Consider the following 21,658-nt stretch of genomic DNA (forward strand, 5'->3'; position numbering starts at 1 on the left):
TGGCACTCAGCACAGGAACTATGGAACACCATGCTGTTCTTCTCCGAGGGTGCCTGGTTATACTCTGCCTTTGTGAGTTAAAGCTGTGTCATTGTATTTCTTGTAATCTCTTTGGTGGATTGTGACTCCCAACTTAAACTCTCTTGGGGCAGTTTGGGGCAATCCATTTCTCCTCCCAGTTTAGTGTCCTCCCAGCACAGCATTTCAGAGGGTTTTTACAGTGACCATACAGCCAGTGATTTCTAGAGATGGACTGGGGCAGGAATAACCTTCAAACCCAATGAACTCACACCTTGTTTTTCCCCCCAAAACAGGATTTCCCATTGCCAAACTTGGCTGGATGGAGAAGGAGGCTGTGAGGAAGAGGAAGATGCCCTGGGACAGCCAATCAGGTGAGGAGGAAGTCACTGCCCCTTTCTCTCTCTCTTCTCCTCCATCTCCCAGCCCAGCATTTCCTCTGGCTGCAGGACAACCCTGCTGCTGACACCGTCATGCCGAGAATGAACTGGGGGGATCTCCTTCCCCTTCCCTCTGGCATGGAGGTAAATCCCAAATCCTCTCCTTGTCCTTCCTCCCCCAGGCAACGAGCTGACGACAGAGAGTAAGGAGGACAAATCCTCCCTGAAGAACCTCATGGAAGAGGCCATTTTGAGCAACTCCATGGTGCAGGAATCCAATGGGGAGGAAAAGCCCTGGAGATCCCACACGAGGAAAGGATCCAAACCAAGCCCAGGGTGCTGTGAGGAGCAAAGACCCACCCTGTGCCAGGAAATTGGCCAGCAATCGAGCCAGAGCTATGAGCAGGTGGCCCATGAGCAGCTTCACACTGGGGCGAAGCCCTACAAGTGCTTGGAATGTGGGAAGACCTTCAGGACAAGCTCTCATCTGATCCGCCATCAAATGATCCACACTGGGCAACGGCCCTACGACTGTGGGGAATGTGGGAAGAGCTTCAGAGACAGCTCTGACCTGATGATCCACCAGAGGATCCACACCGGGGAGAGGCCTTATGAGTGTGGGGAATGTGGGAAGAGATTTCACACCAGCTCCCATCTCCTCCTGCATGAGCGGATTCACACAGACGAGAGGCCCTTCCGCTGCCCTGACTGTGGGAAAGGCTTCAAGCACAACTCCACCCTCATCACCCACCGGCGCATCCACACTGGGGAGAGACCCTATGAGTGTCCCAAGTGTGGGAAGAGCTTCACCCAGAGCTCTAAGTTGACCAGACACCAACGGAGCCACCAGTAAGAGAAGCCCTGCACAAGCCCCAACTGCAGGAAGAGCTTTGTCTTCTGCTCCAGCCTTATTACCGAAAGCCTCATGGTTTTACTGCTATTTGGGAGGGGTGTTTGGTGTTCGGGAGCTATTCTGGATGATTTGGTGCTTCTGGGGTATTTGGTGCAGTTTCTTTCTCCATTTTGTGTTTGAAAAGCAAAGAAGGTTCATCCACTACCTCAAAACCACTCGATTCCACTGGAAAGTACTCAATCTTACCCCAAAATGGCTCAATCCCTGCCCAAAATGACTCAATTCCACAGCCCCTCAGGGTGGGATGGCATTGGAAGGAGATTGGGCAAAGTGGGATGCAGTTCCAGAGGGGTGAGATGGGCATTAGGTGGGGCAGGATGGGATGGGAATTGGAGGGGAAAATAGGGCTTGGGAAGGGGGTCTTGATGTCCAGGAGAGGTGTGATGGGTTGGGGTGGGGATTGGGAGTGTGGGACAGGGCTTGGAATGAGACAGCCAAAGGTTGGGGTTGATGAAGGGAGGGGAAACCTTTTCCTGAGTTTTTGGGTATTATATACCAGGATTATTTCTCATGAGCCTTGAGGCAATAAAGAAAAAGGAGGTTCATCCTTTTGGTGTGGTGCTGTGTGTTGAGATTTGGGGATTCATTTCTTGTTATTGTTGTTACTATTATTTGTTTGTATTATTTGTTAGTGTTATACTTCTAAATCCCACCCATTGTTAATAGTGGCTGGATGGCAGCTCACTGGGAAGATTCCCTTCCTTCTCACAGTGGGATTGAGCTGTATGGTCACTTCCAAGTTGCCAGTTGCTTCTAAAGATGCAAAGTCCTATTTATGGTGGTTTTGGTGTGGTTTGGAGTTGGGGAAGGGTCTCATCCCCTCCCAGAGGTGCTCTGAGCCTGCTCTGCACCACATCTGCACTTGTGGCACCTCACAGCTGCTGTGCCCTGGGGACATGGCAGGACTCCCTCCTGCCAGGGCTGAGGCTTTGCATGGTCTCTCATGACCCCTCATGTCCAAAGCTCTGTGCTGGCACTGTCCTGAGCGCCAACATCACTGCAGCCCCACGGCCTTTGCTGTCCCCCCGTGTCCATTCCCTGTCCCCGAGTCCCGCCCGGCTCTGGCAGCAGCAGGAGCCGCAGCGCAGTGGGCGCCAGCCTGGCCCAGCCGGGGCTCCCAGCAGGAGCAGCAGCAGCATTGCCAGCCCTTCCCAGCTGCTCCTGCCTTGGCTTCCCCAGGGGTTTTTCCAGGGGAATTCTGGAGTACAGCAACAATCACCCACAAACCGGTCACTGGGCTCAGCCCTTGGCCTTTCTGCTTCCTCCAACCAACCCAGGCTTCTCTCAGCATTCCAGTTCCCTGCTCAGAGCCTTTGGCTCCCTGCAATCCTGGCCCCAAGGATCTGCTCTCACGAGTCCCTGGGGAGCCTTTGGCAGTCTCTGCCCTCTGTGGGGCCCATTGATGCTCCAAGGGACTTTGAGTTTTGCTTCTGACTCCTTGAGCAGCTTCTTCAACCTTCTCTCAGTCCCTGAGGGTCACAGACTCAGCCGCAAATCCACTGTGGGGCTCATTAAAATACAGAAAGCCCTCAGGAGTTCTTTGTCTACCTTCAATTGTCTTCAAGTGTTCAGGGCTTGTACAGCTATTGGAGTCAGTCTGAAGTTCTGTTAAGGAGCAAGATTTCTAAGTGCACCCCATGACTTTTCTTTAAAATCAAGGAAATATTTTTTTATTTTTCCGTTCCGAAAAGACATGATAGAAGCATTCCCCAAGTGACTTTGATGCTGAATGTCTCCTTAGGAGGTCTGGGCACATAGAAAAAGGAGACTCTTTCAAGTTGACCCTGTTGAGACAACCTGCTCCTCACCCCCAACCTCACCATGGCTGACATTGCTCACCTGGCACTGACATCCCTGTTCCCTGCATCACAAACTTGTCCTCTGAGCTCTGCAGCTGGCTGTCCAAGCCCATGGCTCCATGTCCCACCTGCTCTCCTCAGGGCTCTGCCTGCACACAGGCCCAGGAGAAGTTTTCCTGTTTGTGAGGAAAGAATGGAAAAGCCTGAGCAGGTTTCCTGTCGCTGTTGAGCAGCTAGCAGAGTAAAGAAAGCACTAGTTCTCAGTGGCAAGAAGGAATGACCTTTATTGTTTTGATTTCATCCTATATATAGAGTTTTCAAAAGTCACCCAGATTGGTCGGTCAGAAACCTTCCCCTAGGCCTGATTGGCCAGGCCTGCACCGTCCAGATCTTGGGACACTGTTTTTAATAACATCCAAACTTTATCTTTATTTATAAAACACAAAAAGGATTCTCATGGGAAAAGCCTGTGCTAGCCACAGCTTCCTACACAACAAACCCCACTCAGGAACCACATGCTCAGTACAGGCTGCCTCTGATGATGTCACCTTTCTACAAGGGACAATGTGACCAGAAGTGATCTCTGTAAGCAGAATTCTCTGTATCTTGGAGCAGAATTCTCTGTCCCTGTCCTTTCCCTTGATCTCAGTTGCAGATGAAAGCTACTGGTGCCATTCCCACCTTTAATCCCCCTTTTGAATACAAACAGATGTGTCCAGCTGTGTTAAGCAGATGTTGTTCAATTTTTATGGAAAGCTTTTGTGTTCCCAATGGAATCACAGAGATCATTGTGACACTTTGGGGCCACATGGAACCATGGAGACCAAAGTGACACTGCAGGGCCTCAAGGATGAAGGGAGACCTCTGTGACTCTGTGGCTCCTCATGGAACCAAGGGGTCATTGTGACACAGTGGGGCCTCATGGAACCCAGGAGTGCACTGTGACACTACAGAACCTGATGGAATGAAGGGGACACTGTGACACTGTGGGGCCTTTTTGGAACTCAGGAGACCATTGCTGACAGAACAGGAGCTCATGACCCTATAGGGTATTGTGACACTGCAGGGCCTCGTGGAAGCAATGAGACCATTGTGACACTGAGGAACTTCACAGAACCAAATATCCACTGGGACACGGGAGGGCATCATGGGAACCAATGAACCATTATTGGCAGTACAGAAGGTCATTGGATCAAGGACACATGGTGATAAAATGTGGTCTTAAATGTCCATTGTGACCCTGAGGATCCAAGGAGACCATGGTGACACTACGGAACCTCATGGAACCATTATGCCATTGTGACACTGCTGGGCCTCAGGGAGACAAGGAGATCATTGTGACACTGGGGAACCTCATGGACCCAAGCAGCCATTGTGACACTGGAGAACCAAGGAGTCCACAGGATGGAAACTCATGGAACCAATGGACCATTGTGACATTGCAGAACCAACACAGCTGCTGGACCTTGTCACCTGGCCCTGCACAGCTCCCTTGGGAGGCATGGCAAGACCAACACCCTGGGAGCCTCAGGAATTGCCCTCTGGGATCCATGGCACACACTGCAAGGGTCTGGAATTCCAGTTTGCAGCAAGGAAAAGATGTTTCTGCCCTTGAAGACAAAGCTTCTTAGAAGGAGGAGCCAAAAGCCAAGTGGAGTAAAATCTTACAATGACATTTCACTGCCAGCCTTCATCACTTCATCCACGGTTGTTTCAACTCATGGGCTGGGAACAAAATCAGCAGAGGCTCTTTGGCTGGCAGCTGCCCTGGCTAAAGAGAGACACTGTGAGAGAAACAGAGCAGGCCAAGAGAGGCAGAAGAGAAAGGAGGGTGAAGCACGGAATAGACTCCACAACTCAGTTGTGAAGTAGGTATGTGTTTATTCCAGCTGGGGTGCATGGGGGGGTAGCCCCTCCAAAAGCATGCACACTGTCAGCAGCTCTTCACTAGGTTTATATGAGGTTACAGGTTACATATGCATAAAGTTAGACAAAGCCCCTATACCTATTCATTACCTATCCCCGCTTTGTATTATGAGTTCAAAGTTCATTTAAATATGCTCGTGCAAGCAAAGTGTCTCAGATTAATTGTGGACAGGGGTCCCAAATAATTAATGATGGGAAAATCAATAGCCTTCCTCATGATGAAACGTTCACCCTGTTCCCTTGCGCATGCTGCCTTGGTTCTTGGTCCAAGTCCAAGCCTGAGAACCAACTTGTACCGGTCCTGGGGTCCAAGGGCGGGATGCTTGGTCACACTTAGTGTTTTTTCTCAATTATTTGGCTCTCTTCTCTCTATCCTCCCCGATACTAGGTAGGCACAAAATCATTAGGTGAATAATAAATGGTTTTCAGCAAGCAAATCTTAGTAAATCATTATCCAACCTTTGGCCCTCTAAATCAGTTCAAAAGTTATTATTATTATTATTATTATTATTATTATTATTATTATTATTACTATCCAGCTTCTAGTTCTTTTAAATTAATAATTTCTCTTTTACCCTAAATCATATGGGAGTGTTGAGGGTCCTTTCTGCACCTTGTGACTCAACAAGACCTTCTGTGAGAAATTTTGGGGTGGACCATGACCCCCATTCCTGTCTCCCTGAGCCACTGGGAGGGAGGAGGGAGAGAATCAGGAATAAAGTGAGACCTAGGAGGGAGGCAGGGATTGGGAAAAGGTGGGTTAGGATTTGTTTTACTTCTCATTTTTCCTGCTCTGATTCTGACAGGGGATTAATCCAATTAATATCCCCCAGTCGACTCCCCTTTGCCCAGAATCCATACAGGATCTCTTCCTGCCCTTATCCCAGCTCAGGAGCCTTTCCTTGTATTTTTTCCCCACCCAGGTGTGGAGGGGAGAGGGATGTAACAGATTTGGGGGACACCAGGAATCCAGACAGGATCATCACACCACACACAGTCACGGAATCAGCCAGAGGAGCCCATTTACCCCTGAACAGAATCCAGAATAGGAGAATTTGGGGTCAGGGAGAAAGTCAGATCCATCAGGACACCCATGGTCTCAGGGACACCCAGAGATGAAACAGCCATAAGCCTGAAATCTGGCTCCATGGAATGCCTGGAATCCTCCAGGATGATCTGGTTCCTTGTCTCTCCTGATGGTCTGGATGAGGGGATTCAGGGCTACCTCAGTACATTCATAGATGAGCTGTGGTGAGGACCATGGGGGGAGCAGGTGGTCACCCTGCAGCCCATGGAGTCTACAGGGGTGCAGAGATCCACCCACAGCCCATGCTAGAGGAGCTGGTGGATGCCTAGAGGAAGCTGTGGGAGTCTCATATAAAGAGTTAAAGCTGTAAAGGCTTTGCAAGGGAGAGAAAGGCCTTGGTCCTGGGGTGGAAGCAGCCTGGCCTCAGCTCGGGAGAGTCTGCACCTTATGGACCAGAGGACTCACGTTGCAGAAGAAATTTTGGTGGGATGTTGCTCATGAGATTGGACCCATGCCAATGAAGTTCCCAGAGGACCGTCTCTCGTGGGGGAGACCCCTTGGCTGAGTAGAAGACTCGTCTCCCCGACAGACTGACCAGAGAACAAACCCCTTACCCTGCCCCTGCCTGTGCTGTTGGTTGGAAAGAGGGAGGGGGGTGAGCAGAGAAACTGCTTCTTAAGAGGGAAGGGGTGAGAGCAGAGAAACTGTCTTAAGAGAGAGAGAATGAGCAGACATAAACAGTATTTTTAGAAGAAGAATTGTGGTGATGAATAGGTTTATGGATTTGCTCTATGGACTAAGAAAATACCCCAAACCCTGTCCCCTACCTGAGCTGTTGGTTGGTAGGAGGGAGGGGAGTGAATAGAAAATGGGCTCTTAAGAGGTTTCTTATTTTTACCTCTCATTTTTCCTCTGACTCAGTTAGGTAATTAACTCACTTTGCAACTTTAAGTTTGAAGCCTGCTTGCCCTTTTTTTCCATGCGTCCCCTTGTAAATGTCCTATCTCATTTAACTCATGAATTTGGTGTGTGTTTAACAGTTGTTTTTCCTTTCCCCTCTCCTGCGGCAAGAGAGAGCAGGGGTGCCTGGCATTTAGTCAGGGTCGAACCCCAACATGTGATCTCTTGGCTCTTTGGCAGCCTGGAGATGGCTGGAACATGCCCAGGGGGAGCTGTGACTGTCAGTGACTTCCCAGCCCTTTAGGAGGATGGAGAGTGCAGGGATGTCACCATGGAGCCCCTGTGAGTGCCTGTGACCTGCCAGCTCCTTAGCAGCATGGAAACACGTGGCATGTCACCCCTGAGACCCTGTTGTAGACTGCAATCTCCGTGCAGGTGATTTGGCAAATGGGAGACTCCTGGGATGTCCCTATGGAGTCGCTGGGATTGTGTGTGTGCTGTCAGTGTTCCTTCAGAGAAGAGTTCAGGGGCAACAAAATTATCAATAAACTTACTGAAGAACACATTCCATACTAAACAGCCAAACAAATCAATGATAAAAGATTTTCAGCCCAGGGGACTGGCTGTGGGTGTGAGAAAGCACCTGGGATGAGTTATCAGTCAGGGGCAGACCAGGAACAGCTGGGACACAGGGAGCTGCCTGAAGGAGGGGTAACTGTGGGCCAATTATCAGAGGAGTGATATAATGCCAGAGGGCCATGAGCAGAGGCCTCTCAGGGAGTGGCTCTTAGCAGGGAGACTTCACACCTTTCTGCAGGCATTCAGGAACTTGGTTGACAAACAGGACAGACTGGCAAAATACTCTTGGATTCCCCAGCCAACAGTATTGTTCAGAGGGTGAAACAAGCCTAAGGTAAGAGCTGTGTAGCTTTTTACTCTAAACCTATGCCATGGGCTTGTGCTGAGCAAGATGGGCAAGTGGTCGGGGGATCCTCTGCTGACTGAATCCTCCCTCCAACTTCATCTTGTCTAAAATTTTCTGGAGCTGTAAAATGGGGCAGTTGATATGTTTATTCCAGGGAATGACTGGCAGCCAGACCAGTCCTTTAGACTGCATTGACCTGGTGTTCAGAAGCGTGGGGGTTGACCCCCCTGACTGATAAATTGCTGGACCTGATGTCCAGAAATTCACAATCTGCCCCACCATGATTTGGTGGGAAATGAAACAGAGCTGGTGAGATTGGAATTTTATAACTTGGGATTGTTTTGTTTGACTAATGAGAATGTACATTTTACCCATGCTGTGGAAGGATTTGGCCAGGCTGCTGGAGGTACACGAAGATCTTCTACCTAAACACAACATGGGAAGGAACAGCTGCCGCCAGAGCACCAGAGAGAACAGTGGCAGAAGAAACAGTGACGAACCAAAGGGTGGCACACCGAGCACATCCCACCCTGGACCAGCAAACAGCACTGATTCAGCACAAGAGGACATCCAAATGGTGATGATTCCCAACAAAAATTCAGCCTGTCCATGCTGTGGGACCCGGATGCGCCGTGCGTCGGGCTTGACTGAACACCTGAAAAGAGCCCATGGGAAAAGCAGGGTTTGGTTTCAGTGTGCTAAGTGTGGTAAGCAAAACACTAACTTTCATAGTGTTGCTTGTCACTATCCCAAGTGCAAGGGATCTCCAGCTGGGGGATGGATCTGTCATGTCTGTGGTAGGAATTTTTTGACCAAGATCGGCCTTGGTCAACACAAGAGTCATATGCATCCTGTGACCATGAAGCAGGAAAGGATGGCTGCATCCCGCCCCAAAAAGAGCTCTGCCCGAGGAGCACACAAAAGAGTGTGGACAAAGGAGGAGGAACAACTTTTGCTTGAACTGGAGCCACAGTTTGAAGGAAAGAGAAACATCAATAAATTAATTGCGGAACACATTCCTTCAAAAACACCTAAGCAAGTAAGTGAAAAAAGGAGACTGTTACGCAAGGGACCAGCAAGGGACCAGGAAAAAGAGGCAGAGATGACTTCTGACTCAGAAGATGATGAGGAGCAGCTGGGGAACATTGACCCCAGGAGGGGCAATTAATAGTAGATTGTGTGACAGGCAGCCTCATTCAGACTCATTATTTTTAAGTGTCACACGTAAAGATTTTCCGATTCCAGTAATTAATTTCAGATGGATTTCCTTCTGTTCCACGGCAAACACAAAGTGCTATCCTTGTTAGACTTAGCCATCACTTTTGAAACCTTTTCATTTTAAAGACAATTATTTTGGACTGATTTCCATATGGGTATATATCAATTTTCCAAATTTAGATTTAAGTCTATACGGTAATTACTAATGTGGCCATTTTTTTATATGTATGTGTTAAAAAGGGTACCACTCTTTTCTTTCTGGCTTACTTGCCCTCTTGCATCTGAAAACATACAATTATTACAAGGTTCTGCTAGGATAACTGGGACTGATCCAGGAACAACCCTGTGGGTAACACTGTTCTGGGAATATAAAAATGGAAACCATTTAATTCGTTTCATTTTGGAATTTCTGTGTTTCTTTGCAGCTTTTAATGGATTAACTCTTTATTATATTGTCTAATATTGTTCTTTTGTGTTCCTCTTTGTCTGGAGTTAATTTTATTCAAATAAAAGGAGTCTCTGGCTGCAGATCTCACAGTTGCAAGGGTATTCAGCAGTTCTTTTTGCTTCTGTGGCTTTAGTGGCTCCTTGTCTCACATCTGGACACACTTAGCTTTTGATCTGATGAGGACACACTTTAGAATTCAAAGTTGTTTATGATACTGAAACAAACTTGCACAATAATAACACATGTTAGAGTGGGGAGAAGGATGAATTCCTGCTTCCTTTACCCCCCTTTTGGAAATTCTTCTGTTCTCTGCTAGCTAGTTTCATATTTCAACATCACCTGTTCTGTTGATCAGCCACAATCTGGTTGTTGCTCTCAAAGCCAGCAGAAGCAGTGGCTGAAGCAGCAGGTGCTGACAGTGCCCCAGGGCCAGAGGGGTCTCTTGGCTGCAGGGCTGGGAGGGAGCTGCCCCTTGTTCTCACTGTGCCTCATGTAAAGCTGAGCCCCTCACAAGTGGGTAGCACAGCAAACAGGGAGCCTGCCAGTCTCTTCCAGCTGTGTCTGCTCAGAGTTTGGCCCTTGGAGCTTCAGGTGGACAAAGGCAGCTCTTCTGGTCCCTCTGGCTGTCCCCATGTTCAGCAGTGCTGCTCCATCAGTCTGTGCACAGCGACAGGGAAAAGCCTCAGCCCTGCAGGGGCCAGGAGCTGCTGGGCTCTGCCTGAGCAGCTCAGCCAGCAGGAAGGGAGCTGCTCCACATGGGAACCAGGAGCAAAGGACACTCATTTTTGTCTTTCAAGAATATAAAAGGGAAAAGGAAATAAACATAGATAAAATATCAAAGATAAAGACAAAACCCAAGTGTGTATTGAAAAATCTTCTGTAACTTTGGATGAAGAGGTAACTGATGTTTTGAAAAAGAGAAGTCAGTATTTATTTTCTAAATGTGCTGGTGGCATGGATCCATCCTACTGACCTCAGCACACTTTTAAAAACGGTTTCAAATATCACTCGATGAAATCTCACTACCAGCCTGTTCTGGTTACAGTTTAGCACTTTGGTTACTATTTAGCACTCTGTGGGTGTAACCAAAGTGGTCATTCTACTCCCCTTAGGTCCTTTCTGATGAGCTGTTGATGACAGGTTGTTTGCAGGAGCTGCCCAGTGCACCCCTGATCCCTCAGGCTACAAGCTGAGGGTTAAATGAGATAAAGAAGAAGAGGCAAACGCTGCAAGGCAAGGCAGTGTTTCTTTTTCTTCACACCAATGACTCAGCTGAGATGACTCCCTCATCTGAGGTGATCTCCCTCCCTCATCTGAGGTGATCTCCCTCCCTCACCTGAGGAGGCGCAGAACTTCCACAAGACCACCACTTGGACCACTTGGTAGGATCTCGACCATCACCCTGACCAACACAGAACCAGGTTGTACTCAATCTTTGTGGGTTAAAAGCAGTTTTCTTTGTATCATTGCATTTACTGTAATCTCTTCAGTGAATTGTTACTCTGACCTGTAATGTCTGTTGGGGCAGTTGAGTGGGGTTCATTTCTCCTGCAGTTTACTTTGAAAAGAGCCACAGTGGTTTTGGGTGTTTGGAGTATGAATGACTTCCAAGCTGTGCCAAAAACATCCCTTGGGGAGTGTTGGTGTGTCCCTGGGAGGTGTTTCTGGGTGGTGGCTGCCAGCAGAGCCACAGTGCTGGGTGGGGGGATGCGAGGACCCCCTCTGCAGTGAGGGTTGGGTTTCCCAAATTAGGCACTGCCACCTCCAGCCCAGGGCCAGGGGGCTGTGGGACCCTCGGGGAGAACCAAAAGGGAGGAACCTCAGGATGTCCAGAGTGAGGAGGGGGGAGAGGGCAATACCAGGACCAGGGGACTGCTGGCAGTCTGGAAGAGAGGGAGTCTGGAGGTGGGGAACCCTGTGACCCCAAGGACCCCGAAGTGGGGAGCTCAGAGAAGGATTGAATGCCAGGACACCTGGAAAATTCAAAAACCTGGAGATGGAGAGAGAGGTGACTCCTTGGACACCCACACCCTGAAGCACTGAGGGGAGAAGCGACCCATGGAAACCTCAAAACCCCTTGGAATCCCTAAGTGAGGGGACCCTGGAAGAGAGGGACCAGCATGACCTCAAAGTGGGGAGACTGGAGAGGAAGAAATTCGGGGATTCCCAGGACCCACAAAAGCAAAGGGAGGCTGGGGATCATCTAGATGTAGGAAACCCAATACATGCAGAGCCCCCAGCAGCCAGGATGGGAGGGACCCCCAGAATTCCAAAGTGGAGAGACCAAAGAAGGGAACACCTGGGATTGTTTTGGGGTTTTTTGGGTTATTTTTTTTAAAATTGTAGTGCTCTGGAGGTTTTTATGGACACCAGATGCCCTGTGACTTCTAGAAATGGACTCGAGCAGGACGACCTTCAAACCCAACATGCTCACAATTTGTTTTTCCCCTCCAAACCAGGATTTCCCATTCTCAAACCTTGGCTGCATGGAGAAGGAGGCTGTGAGGAAGAGGAAGATGCCCCAGGACACCCAGGCAGGTGAGGAGGAAGTCACTGCCCCTTTCCCCCTCTCTTTTCCTCCATCTTCCAGCCCAACATCGCCCCTGGCTGCAGGACAACCCTGCTGCTGACTCTGTCCTGCCAAGAATGGACTGAGGGGAATCTCCTTCCCCTTTCCTTTTGGCACGTAGGCAAATCTAAAATCCACTCCTTGTGTTTCCACCCCCAGCCAATGAGCTGGGAATGGAGACCATGGAGGAAAAATCCTCCCTGAAGAACCTCATGGAAGAGGCTGATTTGAACAGCTCCATGGTGCAGGAATCCAATGGGGAGGAAAAGCTCCAAAGATCTCACACGAGGAGAGTTTCCAAATTGAACAGCTCCATGGTGCAGGAATCCAATGGGGAGGAAAAGCCCCGGAGATCTCACACGAGGAGAGGCTCCAAACCAAGCCCAGGGTGCTGTGAGGAGAAAAGACCCACCCTGTGGCAGGAAATTGGCCAGCAATCGAGCCAGAGCTATGAGCAGGTGGCCCATGAGCAGGTTCATACCAGGGAGAAGCCCTACAAGTGCTTGGAATGTGAAAAGACCTTCAGGACAAGCTCTCTCCTGATCTGCCACCAGATGATCCACACTGGGCAACGGCCCTATGAGTGTGGGGAATGTGGGAAGAGCTTCAGCATGAGCTCCAGGCTGATTGTCCACCAGAGGATCCACACTGGGGAGAGGGCCTACAAGTGTCCCGAGTGTGGGAAGAGGTTTCAGACCTGCTCCAATCTCCTCCTCCATGAGCGGATTCACACACAGGAGAGGCCCTTCCGCTGCCCTGACTGCAGGAAAGGCTTCAAGCAAAACTCCACACTCATCAGGCACCGGCACATTCACACTGGGGAGAGACCCTATGAGTGTTGGGAATGTGGGAAGAACTTCAGCCAGAGCTCCTACCTGATCATCCACCAGAGAATCCACACTGGGGAGAGACCCTATGAGTGTCCCGAGTGTGGCAAAGGCTTCACCCAGAGCTCTAGCTTGACCAGACACCAACGGAGACACCAGTAAGAGAAGCCCTGCACAAGCCCCAACTGCAGCAAGAGCTTTGTCTTCTGCTCCAGCCTTATTACCTAAAGCCTCATGGTTTTTCTGCTATTTTGGAGGGGTGTTTGGTGTTCGGGAGCTATTCTGCATGATTTGGTGCTTCTGGGGTATTTGGTACAGTTTCTTCCACCATTTTGGTTTTGAAAACTCAAGAGGATTCATCCAGTATTTCAAAACCACTCAATTCTACTGGAAAGTATTCAATATTACCCCAAAATGGCTCAATCCCTGCCTAAAATGACTCAATTCCACAGCTCCTCAGTGTGGAACGACACTGGAAGGGATTGGGCAAAGTGGGATGCAGTTCCAGAGGGGTGAGATGGGCATTGGGTGGGGCAGGATGGGTGGGATGGGAATTGGAGGGGTGGAATGGGGGAAATAGGGCTTGGGAGGGGGATAGTGATGTCCAGGAGGGGTGCGATGTGTTGGGGTGGGGATTAGGAGTGTGGGGCAGGGTCAGGATTGAGACAGCCAAAGGTTGGGGATGATGAAGGGAGTGGAAACCTGTTCCTGAGTGGGTTTTTGGGTATCATATACGAGGATTATTTCTCATGAGCCTTGAGGCAATAAAGATAAAGGAGGCTCATTCTTTTGGTGTGGTGCTTTGTGTTGGGATTTGGGGGTTGATTTCTTGTTATTGTTGTTACTATTATTTGTTTGTATTATTTATTAGTCTTACACTTCTAAATCCCACCCATTGTTAATAGTGGCTGGATGGCAGCTCACTGGGAAGATTCCCTTCCTTCTCACAGTGGGATTGAGTTGGAGTCACTTCCAAATTGCCAGTGGATTCTAAAGATGCAAAGTCCTGTTTATGGTGGTTTTGGTGTGGTTTGGAGTTGGGGAAGGGTCTCATCCCCTCCCAGAGGTGCTCTGAGCCTGCTCTGCACCACATCTGCACTTGTGGCACCTCACAGCTGCTGTGCCCTGGGGACATGGCAGGACTCCCTCCTGCCAGGGCTGAGGCTTTGCATGGCCTCTCATGACCCCTCATGTCCAAAGCTCTGTGCTGACGCTGGTCTGAGCGCCAACATCACTGCAGCCCCAGGCCTTTGCTGTTCCACTGTGTCCATTCCCTGTCCCCGAGTCCCGCCCGGCTCTGGCAGCAGCAGGAGCCGCAGCGCAGTGGGCACCAGCCTGGCCCAGCCAGGGCTCCCAGCAGGAGCAGCAGCAGCATTGCCAGCCCTTCCCAGCTGCTCCTGCCTTGGCTTCCCCAGGGGTTTTTCCAGGGGAATTCTGGAGTAGAGCAACAATCACCCACAAACCAGTCACTGGGCTCAGGCCTTGGCCTTTCTGCTTCCTCCAACCAACCCAGGCTTCTCTCAGCATTCCGGTTCCCTGCTCAGAGCCTTTGGCTCCCTGCAATCCTGGCCCCAAGGATCTGCTCTCATGAGTCCCTGGGGAGCCTTTGGCAGTCTCTGCCCTCAGTGGGGCCCAATGATGCTGCAAGGGACTTGGAGTTTTGCTTCTGACTCCTTGAGCAGCTTCTTCAACCTTCTCTCAGTCCCTGAGGGTCACAGACTCAGCTCCACCTTGGGGTTCATTAAACTACAGAAAGCCCTCAGGAGTTCTTTGTCTGCCTTCCATCGTCTTCAAGTGTTCAGGGCTTGTACAGCTATTGGAGTCAGTTTGGTGTTCTATTAAGGAGGAAGTTTTCAAAGTGCACCCATGACTTTTCTTTTGAATCAATGAAATATTTTTTTAGTTTTCCGTTCCGAGAAGACATGATAGAAGCATTCCCCAAGTGACTTTGATGCTGAATGTCTCCTTAGGAGGTCTGGGCACGTAGAAGAATGAGCCCCTTGAGGGCTGACCCTGTTGGGACAACCTGCTCCTCAGCCCAACCTCACCATGGCTGACATTGCCCACCTGGCACTGACATCCCTGTTCCCTGCATCACAAACTTGTCCCCTGAGCTCTGCAGCTGGCTGTCCAAGCCCATTGCTCCATGTCCCACCTGCTCTCCTCAGGGCTCTGCCTGCACACAGGCCCAGGAGAAGTTTTCCTGTTTGTGAGGAAAGAATGGAAAAGCCTGATCAGGTTTTCCAAACAACAAACCCCACTCAGGAGCCACATGCTCAGTACAGGCTGCCTCTGATGATGTCACCTTTCTACAAGGGACAATGTGAGCAGAAGTGATCTCTGTAAGCAGAATTCTCTGTCTCTTCAAGCAGAATTCTCTGTCCCTGTCCTTTCCCTTGATCTCAGTTGCAGATGGAAGTTGATGGTGCCATTCTCACCTTTAAACCCTCTTTTGAATACAAACAGATGTTCCCAGCTGTGTTAAGCAGGTGTTGCTCAATGTTAATGGAAAGCTTTTGTGTTCCCAATGGAATCACAGAGATCATTGTGACACTTTGGGGCCACATGGAACCATGGAGACCAAAGTGACACTGCAGGGCCTCATAGATGAAGGGAGACCATTGTGACTCTGTGGCACCTCATGGAACCAAGGGGTCATTGTGGCACAGTGGGGCCTCATGGAACCCAGGAGTGCATTGTGACACTGCAGAAACTCATGGAATGAAGGGGACACTGTGACACTGTGGGGCCTTTTTGGAACTCAGGAGACCATTGGTGACAGAACAGGAGCTCATGGAATGGGGAGAGCCAGGCCCAGGGGACATGGCTGCAATGGTGATGGCTGTGAGGTCACTGCCACTGCAGCAGCCTGCTTGGGCCTCAGCTGACATTCTGGCCAGGAGTGTTGTGAGGTCACCCAGCACATCAGAGAACCAGCACAACAGGAATTCCATCCTTGAGGAAAGGAGGGGTTTCACTATGTCAGGTTGCACAACACTCCTGTCCTTGGACAATTGCTGGGATGGGGCATCAACTTCTCTGGAGAAACAGTTGATGTTTTGTGACAATCTCATTGTAAAATATTCCTTCCTTATAACAAATCTAAATCCACTCTCGTTTAGCTTAAACATATTGACCCTTCTTCTGTCACTGTAAACTTTGGGAAAAAATGACACTCCATTTTCCTTGCATTTTGACCAATATTTTTTGCTTCTCAAAACCTTGGAGAGGACTCAAAAATCTCCCAAGATGGGGTTTGGAGGCCTCATCACATAAGCAGGCTGTGCAGTTACAGAGTGAGCTGTGTAACATCATTGAGTGGCTGTATGACACCACAGGGTGGGCTATGTCACGTTGCTGACTTGCTTGTGACACCACAGAGAAGGCTGTGACATCCCAGAGCAGGATGTGATATGTGACATCATAGAGTGGGCTGTGGCATCACTGGTTGGTTGTGTGACATCAAAGAGCAAGCTGTGACATCACAGTGTGGCTGTATGAACTCATACAGCAGGCTGTGAGGGCACAGAGTGGACTGTGTGACACCACAGGGGGGTGATGTGACATCACAAAGGGGGCTGTGACATCATGGGATGGCTGTGAGACATCATAGAGAGGGCTGTGACATCATGGAGTGGGCTGTGACATCACAGAGCAGCATTATGTGATCATAGCAAAGGCTGTGTGACATCACAGAGGGGGCTGTGACAACACAGGGTGACTCTTTGACATCACAGGGTGGATGTGTAACATCATGGAGTAGGCTGTGTGACATCACAGAATAGGCTGTGATATCACAGGGTGGCTGTGTGACATCAAAGGGTGGCTGTGTGAGGTCACTGGAGAGGTCACTCTGCCCCAGCCCCCCTCACAGTTCCCACAGACAAGTCCAATGCTGCTCATGCACAGCAGGGTCCCCTGACCCCCTAGGTCCCCCCTGCCCCCCAGTGCCACAGCCTCCCCCACAGGATGTTCCACGAGATCGACCCCCAGAGCCTGACACGGGGACAGGGGGGACAGGGCCCTGGGGGGTGGGACAGGGGGACAGGGACCCCCCAGCAGTGTCCCTGTGTCCTCAGGGTGAGAGCCTGGCCCAGGGCTCCTTCACCCTCTTACGAATGAGGGCTTGAGAGCACTTAAAACATCCCCAGCAAGGGATCAGCAAAAACCAGCTTTAATATTAATTACGACAGAACAACAAAGTTCCTTGGCAAGAGTCACTCTGCTCCTGACTGGACAGTTCAGGCACACCAAGGGAAAAAATCAACAACAAGAGCAAGCAAATCCAGGCAATCAAACCAGAAATGAACTGAGAATTGGAGCTCTGTGTGTGTGTGTGTGTGTGTGTGTGTGTGTGTGTCACCAAAGGACAGTGAGGGCAAGGATAAAAGTAATATGGTCTAAAAACTTAAGAGCCCTCAAACTTAACAGAACTTAACTTCTATATTAACCTTAACTTACACCTTAAACTCAACAACTTAGCAAAAGAACAGCCCTCAGCAGCATTTCACTTAGCTCATACCTTATGACTGAACCTCACTTACAGGCCTGACTCACTCAGATATCCAAGGCACTTCAACACCTCCCAGAGCAGCATTTCTCCCCCATTTCCAGAGCACAGGCACACGTGTGTGCACACAGACAGAAAGAGGCAGTGCCAGGGAGCTGTCAGAAATTGCCCTGGAGGGCAGGGAAATGCTCACTGCGGATGCTTTTGCATCTCCCCAGCAGCCAAAGGGTTGAGCCTGGAGGAGTGGGGGGATCGGCCCAGGGTCCCTCGTTGTTCGGGGATGCCCCGAGTGCAGCAAACAGGAGAGTTCCCGGCTCGGAGAGGCCCCACTCAGAGGGAGCTCACTGCTCCAGGAGAGCTCCAAGGGGCTCCTTTTGGAGCCCTGTTGATAGGGCCCCAAGAGATGGGCTTTAGTCACAGCAATGTTCCATCCTGGCTGCACTTTGCATCAACAGCTTTCTCTGACACTGTGAGAACAGGGATGTTGTGCCACTGAGGGGAGAAAAACAGTTGCCAAGGCTGCTCCTAAAGAAAGCAGGAGCTGGTTGGACAGCAGCAGTGCCTGGGAGCAGACAGTGTTTGTGATCAGCTGCAGAGGAGCTGAGCCCAGGGGCTGTTGGCCAAGGCTGAGGCCTAAGGAGCATTTCTCAGATCGCAGGGCAGCCTGAGAAGGGGAGGGAGGAATGCACCACCCCAGGGCCCCATGGAACTACGGAGACCACTGTGACACTGTGGGGCCTTGTGGGAACGAGGGACCATTGTGACACTGCTGAGCCTCATGGAATCATGGAGACCACTGTGACATTGCAGGGCCTCATGGAACCAAGGGGACCATAGTGACTGTGTGTGGTTCCATGGAACCAAGGGACCATTGTGACACTGCAGGGCTTGTGGAACCAAGGGCCAATTTGACACTGCTGGGCCTCATGGAAGCAAAGGGGCCATTGTGACCTTACAGGACCTCATCAAACCTAGAGGCCACTGGGACACTGTAGCACCATAAATAACCAAGAGTCCATTGTGACACTGCGGAACCACAGGAGACCATAGTGACACTGTGAGACCCTGTGGAGATGAAGGTCCATTGTGACATTGCAAGGCCTCATGGAACCATGGAGAGAATATTGAGATACTTCACAGCCTCAAGGAACCAGGGAGACATTGTGACAGTGCAGGGCTGCATGGAACCAGTGAGAACATTGTGACACTGTGGCGTCCCATGGAACCAAGAACATCATTGTTACACTATGAGGTCCCATGGAATCAAGGGGCCTTTTTTACACTGCTGGACTGCATGGAACCAAAGCTCCATGGTGACACAGAGTGGCCTCATGAAATGAGATGCTGCAGAACCAAAGAAGATTATTATGACACTGCAAAACCCCATGGAACAAAGGGGCCATTGTGACACTACAGGGCCCCGTAAAGTCAAGGGAACATGGCACAGGTCTGCCTGGTTTGGCCTCCCAGGGGCCACCTGACTGCTCCAGCTGACCTTGACATGCTGAGAGTCGCTTCTCATCTGCCACTGAAACACTGGGACTCTCTGCTGTCCTTCCTGTGGAAAAGAACTGTCCTTCTCCTCCAGGCACCCATGGCCAGAATTGGGATTGCAGCACCACATTTCCTTCTATCCAGGGATTGTTCCCATAGGAATATTGCCTTGTACTCAGAGTCCAAAACCAACTGCAATTCCTTTCAAAGGTCTTGTTGAGAGAGTTGTTTGGGGCCTTACACCTGCACTCACCATTCCACAGCCCACATCCCACTGCTCCCAGGAGAGCCACAAGCATCCTGTGAGGCCACAGAGCTCCATTCCCAGGGCATGGGAGTCAGGGCTTGGCTGTCCTGCTTGGCACAGCCCAGGCAGGGCTTTCACAGCCACATTCCACAGTTCATTTCCCATCTGGACCCAGTGGTGCCTCTGCATTCTGCTTCCCCAGCCCCAGGCATGCTCTCCTTGTGTGCTCATTCCCCCCACAGTCCCTTGGCAGGGATGGCCTCAGTGGTTGCTGCTGACATCCTCAGCAACATGGAGGTTGCTGCTGAATTTTACCTCTCCAGAGGCTTGTTCAGCCTTCAGATCTTCAGGAATCCAGTGCTGAAAGGCTCAATCACAAAGCTTCAAAATAGCTTTGCTAGCCTCAGGGCCAGCAGAGAGGCCGGACAGGGCTGGCCATTGCCAGGAACAGGCCCTGAGCCCCACAGCAGGATGGAGCTGGGGCACAGCCAAACTCACCTGCAAACCTGGGCTGAGCAGCCAGGGCTGGCAATGGCTGGGGACAGAGGCTGGGCTGACAAATGTCCTGGGCCCCCTCCCTGCTCTGTCCGTGCCACCAAGGGCACAGAGCAGCCTCCTCTCTCGGCCACTTGCCTGTTTTCCATCCCTTCCCCGGGCCCTGGCTCTGCCCCCACAAGCCCTGGGCTCAGTCCTCCCCCTGCACACTCACACAGGCTGAGATGGACACTGATGGGTTTCTCTCCCAGCTTCTCTCAACCCAGCCCAGCTCCCTCCAAGCTCTCCCAGCTGCCCTGAGCTCTCTGCAGCACCAAGGGCAAACATGGCAGTGCTGATAACCAGGGAGACCATGGCCAGGTGAGGGAGGCACGTGGAAAAGGCTTTGTGCTGTCCCTGCTCAGAGGGGATCCTCAGCACAGCCCTGAACATCTGCACATAGGAGAAAACAATGAACACAAAACAGCCAGAAGTTATCCAAGCAGTAATGACCATGAGCCAAAGTTCCCTTAGGCTGGAGGGTGAACAGGAGAGCTTGAGGATCTGGGGCACTTCACAGAAGAACTGGCCCATGGCATTGCCCTGGCACAGGGGCAGGGAAAATGTACTGGCTGTGTGCAGCAGAGCAGTGAGAAAGCCACTGGCCCAGGCAGCTGCTGCCATGTGGGCACAAGCTCTGCTGCCCAGGAGGGTCCCACAGTGCAGGGGTTTGCAGATGGACACAGAGCAGTCATAGCACATGATGGTGAGGAGATAATACTCTGCTGAAATCAAGAAAAAAACCAAAAATAGTTGGGCAGCACATCCTGCATAGGAGATGTCCCTGTTGTCCCAGAGGGAATTGTGCATGCCTTTGGGGACAGTGGTGCAGGTGCAGCCCAGGTCAGTGAGGGCCAGGTTGAGCAGGAAGAAGAACATGGGGTGTGCAGGTGGTGGCTACAGGCTACAGCGCTGATGATGAGGCTGTTGGGCAGGAGGGCAGCCAGGGAGATGCCCAGCAAGAGGCAGAAGTGCAGGAGCTGCAGCTGCCATGTGTCTGCGAATGCCAGGAGGAGGAAGTGGCTGCTGGAGCTGCTGTTGGACATTTGCTGTGTCTGGCCATGGGGACCTGTTGGAGAAAAGGACAGTGACAAGTCAGGAGAGGCTGCTTTGAGCCAAAGCTGTGCCATTCCCTGCAGACTGTCCCACTGGGACTCATCCACCCTCGTTCCTTCTCTGGGAAAACCTTCATCCAGGATCCTGCCTGAGCTCCACTTGTGCTGTCTGAGTGTGCCATGAGCAGCCAGGGCTGTGCGTGGGGCTCTCGAGGAGCCATCCCTGCCCTGCTGCCCTGGGATTGTGGCCATTGGCAGAGGGACAAGGCTGGGTATTCAGGATTTGTCGGTGGAATCACTCCTAAAGGAGAAATATTTGGTAGCATTTTTCCTCCCAGTTTTACAGGATATGGAAGGCAGGAAAGAGATGAAGGAATTGGTTTCCTCCCCCTACGCCATTCCTGGATCTCTGAGGTCAGAAATCCCCAGCACTTCTGCTGCACTCAGAGTTTGCCACTGAGAGATGTCAGAGGCAAAGGGATTCCCTGTGGCTCAGGGCAAGGTGAGGGGCTGGATGGGCTTGTTCCCAACTGCCCTGAGTTTGCACCTTTGGCTGCAATCAGAGCACAATCCCATTCCTGTGTCACCTTGATAAGAAACCAGACCCTGCAGACAGCAGAGGGATCAATGTATGTCTCACCCTCTCCAAAGGTCTCTCAGCAAGGTCTCAGCACTCCCTTCTGTCCAGGACACTCAGGGTGCCCTTGGCAAACCCAACAGCATTATACTTTGGTGTTGGGCCAGGGTACAGGGAACCTGGACCTTGGCTTGCTTTTCTCTTTGCTTTTCTCCCTGGTGGGAGGGGATGGAAAGGGGGCTTAGGCAGGATGCTCCCCCTCACCTGCGCGGTGAGGACTCCCCTGGCCCA

At 50.9% G+C, this 21,658-nt stretch overlaps 1 protein-coding gene across 1 annotated transcript; it reads left to right on the top strand.

Annotated features, from left to right (window-relative positions):
• Positions 1-319: 319 nt before the first annotated feature.
• Positions 320-1,619, top strand: LOC146421050 (uncharacterized). Its single transcript, XM_085047620.1, has 2 exons — positions 320-392; positions 581-1,619. Exons 1-2 carry the CDS (start codon positions 341-343, stop codon positions 1,249-1,251), a joined length of 723 nt encoding a protein of 240 aa, XP_084903746.1. The 5' UTR covers positions 320-340; the 3' UTR covers positions 1,252-1,619.
• Positions 1,620-21,658: the final 20,039 nt, after the last annotated feature.

The sequence above is a fragment of the Lichenostomus cassidix genome, unplaced genomic scaffold, assembly GCF_008360975.1.
Source record: "Lichenostomus cassidix isolate B80296 unplaced genomic scaffold, HeHo_3.0 HiC_scaffold_43, whole genome shotgun sequence".
NCBI lineage: Eukaryota > Metazoa > Chordata > Aves > Passeriformes > Meliphagidae > Lichenostomus > Lichenostomus cassidix.